Source organism: Hipposideros armiger, unplaced genomic scaffold (assembly GCF_001890085.2).
Source record: "Hipposideros armiger isolate ML-2016 unplaced genomic scaffold, ASM189008v1 scaffold_753, whole genome shotgun sequence".
Classification (NCBI taxonomy): Eukaryota; Metazoa; Chordata; class Mammalia; order Chiroptera; family Hipposideridae; genus Hipposideros; species Hipposideros armiger.
Genome location: NW_017732103.1, coordinates 96,981 through 102,775, shown reverse-complemented (window position 1 = coordinate 102,775; position 5,795 = coordinate 96,981). Strand labels below are relative to the sequence as shown.

At 52.1% G+C, this 5,795-nt stretch overlaps 1 protein-coding gene across 1 annotated transcript in view; it reads right to left on the bottom strand.

The window, feature by feature from the left end:
- The window catches only part of RPS6KA2 (ribosomal protein S6 kinase A2), a 99,470-nt gene that overhangs the window by 8,787 nt on the left and 84,888 nt on the right, over positions 1-5,795 (bottom strand). The window contains exons 17-18 of the mRNA XM_019628180.1: positions 2,888-3,005; positions 214-351 (exon numbers count right to left, since the gene is read on the bottom strand). Coding sequence (XP_019483725.1) covers positions 214-351; positions 2,888-3,005 — 256 coding nt within the window. The remainder of the gene's footprint in view (positions 1-213; positions 352-2,887; positions 3,006-5,795) is intronic.

Sequence of the window (5,795 nt, the reverse complement as noted above, 5' to 3'; positions counted from 1 at the left end):
ACACACACACACACACACAAGCTGTCAGCAATGTTAACAGAAGCTGTACCTCATGTATATGCTGAAAGTTGTAAAATAGAGCTGGGGTCCCTGTTTGCGCCTGTTGCTGGCTCCCTGTCTGCGCCCCGTGATCCCTCGGGTTGGGCTGTAAGCTATCAGAGCGGCTTTTCTGGGTTCCCCACCCCCCACTTTGCTGTCAGGCCCTGTGGGTACCTTCACTAGGTGGACGTCCTGTCGGCTGAGCTGCTGTTGGGACAGGTACTCTCTGTTCACGATCCACGGGTGTTTGAGGACCTGCACTGCGGTCAGGCGCTGATGGGGGTCCACGTGGAGCATCTTGGACACCACATCCTGTCGGGAAAGGACAAAGGGAGGAGACAGAGGGCATATCAGCGCTGCCCTGAGCCTCCCTGGCAAAGATCCTCTCTCCCTCTCTCAGCAAAACCCAACCACTGTTCTCAGAGTGACTCTTCACATTTTAGGGTCAAATCTTTATTTTCACGTTCACAGGTATGTGGATGATTTCTAAGTTTTAACCAGCACCAACTTGGTGGTTCAGCCCCAGTTTATGTTGTGTTAAAGAGTTTATTTCTACAGAGAAATCCAGCATGGCGATGTTCGCTGGTGCATGTCAGTCAATGAAATACCATTTTAGTAAAAATGACATCTTCCAAAGGGAGCGGCTGAAATAATGAATATCCCACAGATATAATCCAATTCATAGCAATGTATGTAGTTACAGTTTTATCAGGATTACCCACAAATATGTGCTACAAGTAGCCCTCAGCCATGGAATCGACAATCTGTAGCCACCACGTATGTCCAGTGGGCTCCCGTCCAGGAGACATGAGTTTCTTATTTGATTGTCAAATGACAATAAAACTCCTAAAACTGGTTAAACACAGAGCTCCATTTACACGATACAATACATGCACACATGTGTACACATGTGTACACACATGTACAACTACAACTGTGGTTTGCATTTGCACAGCGTTTCTGCGAATGTCTTCCCAGGCTGCTGCGGCTGCTCTTGTGAGTCAACCGATCATTCTGGGAAGAGGGGGGACAACGATTTTCCCAGCTGTGCAGGTAAAGATGTTGACGTCTGTGGTGATTAACCTAGTGCCCAAGAAAGACCCACGACGAGAATCCACGCTTTCCCACTGGCCTGCTCTCCGTCCCTTAGAGTTCCCACCACATTTCAAAACAGAATGAATGCATCCTGTGAAGCTGAATTACTCAGCAGGATTTCTGGTCATAAACCACAACAAAGAAATCCTATGTATGATAACAATACCCTTTTTCCATAGAGAAGTCCACTGCCTTTTAATATGTGCTACCGTTAATCTTGGCAACATCTTGAAACAAATGTCTCCTGGAAGCATTGCTGTGCTAGTGGCCACGTGTAAAAATGGAAGCGGAAAGGCTGATGCTGACTTGTTCAAGATGTCATAGTAAAGCAATATGTTTGTATACACGCGGGATGCGGACAAAGTAAGACATACGCCTCTGTGGGCTTGGCCTGTTTCTGCAGGACGGGAGCACACAGGTGGGGAAAGGCGCCAGGAACCGAGGGAGGGGCGGATAGGGCGCTGACCGGGCGGGAAGAGCTGTGCGAGGCCCTGGGGGCAGCGAAGCCCGTGGCCCACGGCTGGGGTCTTGGTAATGCATCCTGTACGTGACCTCACTCCTTTCCTGACACCTCCCTGTCCCCAACTCCTGCCTTGGAGATCACGTCCCAGAGAAACTGCCAGCACCCAGGTCCTGGTCTGTGGCTCTGCTGTGGGACGCAGAGCTAAGAGAGTTCCTAGTTCTGAGACAGAGTGGATGGAAGTCACGGGGGTGTCAGGGTCCGACGCATGGGGAGTGCTCACCGAAGGCCAGCTACCATCTCTCTGCCATCACCCCTGCATGACCTTCACTGTCACCTCCAGCATCCCCTCCGCCATCACTGTATGAAGTCACAGGGCTGGTGATGACAGAGTTGGAATCGCCTACTCTCCTTCTACACTTTACAGTAACACGGGAAATAGACTTGATGCTGCTTACTAGTGGTTGGGTTCTAATTTACTATTTGATTAGAGAGAAGTTTGATGATGTCAACTAAACAAGACCAAGTCTGATGGACAGAAGAAACAGGGCTGGTCACAAAACAGTGCAGCTATGGAGACGCCTAGATGCAACACCTTTTAAAATAAGGGAAATCCACCTCTCTTCCAGAGCTCTCTACTTGACCAGTCTGTGGTCACTCTGGGCAGCCATTCTGCAACATCACTAGGAGTTTTATATGTCAATTTGGTTAGGCCACAGTGCCCAGTGTTTGGTCAGATACAAGTCTAGATGTTTCCGTAAGGTATTCAGAGATGAGATGAACACTCACGTCAGTTGACTCTATAAAGGAGATTACCATGCATAATGTGGGTGGGCCTTGTCCAATCAGTTGAAGGTCATAAGAGAAAAAAAAGACTGATTCCCTGAAAAGAAGGGAGTTCTGCCAGCAGATGGCCTTTGAACTAGAGCTGCAACATGCGCTCTCCCCCGAGTCTCCTGCCTGCTGGCCCACTGTGTAGATTTTGGGCTCACCAGCCTCCACGGTCATATAAGACAATTTCTTACAAAGCAACGCCTTGCTGTCTCTCTCTATACCTCCTGCTGGTTCTGTCTCTCTGCAGAACCCTAATACACCAAGACTGTACAAAACGTACAAAGTGCTATAAAGTATTTTTGACCCCCGTATTTTTTTTTAGCTGAGCAGCTTTAAAAAAATCTATGAGGATAAAATATCTATGTTGTTTACATGAATGGTGTCCTCTGGCTTCTTCACAGGCAAACATTTACGAGAGACTCTCCGCACCTCAGAGAGAGTGCTGGGCAAAGAGCTCACCTTTGCCGCATCCGAGATGGAATCCCAGTTTCCCCCCGAAAGCGCATACTTCCCGCTGCCAATCCGTGCCAGAATCTCCTCGGGGGTGTCATCTGGTCCGTTTGCGAAAGGGGTGAATCTGTGTGACGAGAGGGTTACGGTCACGAGAGCCTCTATTTTACCCTCTAGCCCGCCACTCACAGCTGGTACTGCCTCTTTGTTATTAAAAAGAATAGGTTTATCTTCCCCCTTGTGCTCCAAATCCAAGGTTCATGTAAATCACAATTTATTTCTTAATGCTACGTCCACTTTCCTTACCTGGTCAATGCTAGGGGTCGACAGGACAAGATGAAAGCTCTGTGGACCCAGGATGAGCCTTTTTGGGCGTTTCTGGGTTCCCTGGTGACTGTGTCATAGTGGTCTGCCTGGTGACTCAGTTTACATGGTGGTCGCGTAATATAACGGATGAGGGCCTGACATTTGAGGTCTGAGAAACCCCCNCCACGTCCATCTACCATCCCGCACCAGCCTTGAGCTTTGCTTGTGACTTGGGGTAGATATTTCCGACTGACACGGGGCCCCAGGCTGAGGTCGACACCCCCCACTTCTGGCAGGAGGCCCGGGTCTGCTCTGGGCCTGCTGGGTCTGTAGGTGCCCCCTCAGGCCCGGTCAGGGCCTGGCCACCTCCACTTTGCCAGCTTGGAGGAGCTTGGACGAATGCGGGGAACTGGGTTTATCCTAAAGCAGCTCGGAAGCCCAGGATGGTCTACGCTGGATAGCTCCACTGTCGGATGGCACGTCCTGCAGCCTGGGGCAGTCCCCAGTCCTGGGCCACCTGCGAGAGGGGTGCTGTTCTGATGTCGGTCACTTTACAATGACAGCCTTGGCATGCTTTATGTTGTGCTTCTGGGTGTTGTACCGGGGGCTCCGGTCTTACATGTCCTACTGAGATGAAGGGGCCACAGGGAAGGACTAGAGTCATGAGCTGAGAGGTGAATGTCACGTCTCTCGCGAGGCCGTACAAGATGGACAAAATACGCTGATAAGCAGTCTAGAGAGCTAGTATGCTGTGTTACTTCACAGCTGGTCTCACAGCACTGGCGTCAGCTCCCACGGGCTGACCCGGAGACCTGGCAGTGTGTGGCCTCAGTCCTTTGCCCCACACAGCACCCAGGGACCGCCCCCAGCATATGAGGCAGGACCTGCTTGGGGCAGTGTAGACCCGTCCTCTGGATGGGCCATCAGTCCATCTGGACTGTACGAGAAGGCGCACGTGCGTCATGACAGAGGTGACCAGAGGCCACTCACTGCCTCGCTCGGCAGGTTCAAGGACTGCTGGCTGCAGTGACTCAGAAATAATAGTTGTGCCATGAGGCTGTCGGAGGCCAACAGGCTGCCGTCTCACATGAACGAAACAAGCAGCTAACTGTCGGCCGGAACCTCTAGGTCCCCGGGAGTGAGACATTCCCGCGAAGTCTGGCGTGAGTGAGCTTGGTGGGTGGGCCGCCCCCCGATCTCTGCTCGGCCTATCGCCTGTGTTTCTTTCACGGCCCCGAGGTCTCAGGACACGCCCGTTTCAGAGACAAAGCCGGATTCCTTGCTGCATGTACAGGGGACATCTATTAGGAAATTCAGGGACAGAGCAGTGGCCCAGGCTGTCTGCTTTGTAAACGTTTTACTGAAACGCAGCCGCACCATCTACAGATGTGCTGTCTAAGGGTGTTTCTGGGCTACATAGGTAGGGCTGAGTCGTTGAGAGACATCGGGCTCAAAAAGCCTAAAATATTTTCTGTGGGCCGTTATGGAGAAGTTTACAGATCTCTGGTCTAGAATTGAGGACTTTGGGACCTGGAGTTGGCACAGCCCCGAGTCTCTCAGTTTCTCTCTCTCTCTCTCTCTCTCTCTCTCTCTCTCTCTCTCTCTCTCNGAAAGCGTGCTCCATGCCGGCGACCACAGCGTCTGGAAAGTTCTCGTCCTTTCCCACGTGATTTCCTGAGCTCTGCGAGGCCACCCTGGAGTCACCTCTGTTTTTTCCTCACCACTCAAGGGCCTTTTCTATTCTGGAGTCTTCCTGACTCTCGGAGAGGTGAAGGGCAACCCGACCCCGTGGGAAATAAACAGAGTGCAAATCAAGTTATCATGTGCTTGAGAGAACCAGTAAGCGCAGAGGCAGTCCCAGCGGACTGTGTCACACCATTGAACGAGCAGTACGGCCAACACTGAGTGCTACTGTCACCGAGAAAGCCAATGCTTTTCCAAACATCAACACACACAGCTACTTTACAACCACAGACAACAATCTGCCCTGAGGACGGACGTGACAGCTCACTCTTGCCCGGCCTGACTTGGGGGCTGGCATCTATGAAAGCTCTCACATCTGTGGGGCGACCCAGGAGTTTCAAACAGGGGACAGCCAGGGTTGGGGGGACACCCACGCCTAGTGGGCGCTAGGAAGGGGCTGCTCCGGGGTGGGCTAGGCGGCCTGAGATCTGGGCCTTGGTTTTCTCACGACAAATTCTGTGGTTTCATGATCCAAGGGATGTGGTTATATGTGTGAGCGGGGCAGCTGTTTAACTTTCCTCACGTGTGGATTCCTACCCAGCCTTTCAGTAAGCGGGGGTGCCTGTACAGGCGCCGTGAAAATGGTCATGACACCTTCGTTCACACGCCGACGGCACAGCCACGGGCGTTTGAACGTTCAGTTTGCAATATGGTACCATCACTGCTCTAGACTGACTTCCTATTGAAGGAGTTCAAGTGTCGCTTGGTTGTGGGTCCAGGCGAGAGTTACACTGTGCAGACATTCAAGGAGCGCTGGTTCAGCAGAGCAGTTGGCGCAGCGCTCTGGGGACGCACGTCCCCTCCCTGCTATGGGCAGAGTGGGGCCCCAGGTCTGGGGACAACAGAAAAGGCAGAGCTGGGCAAGGCC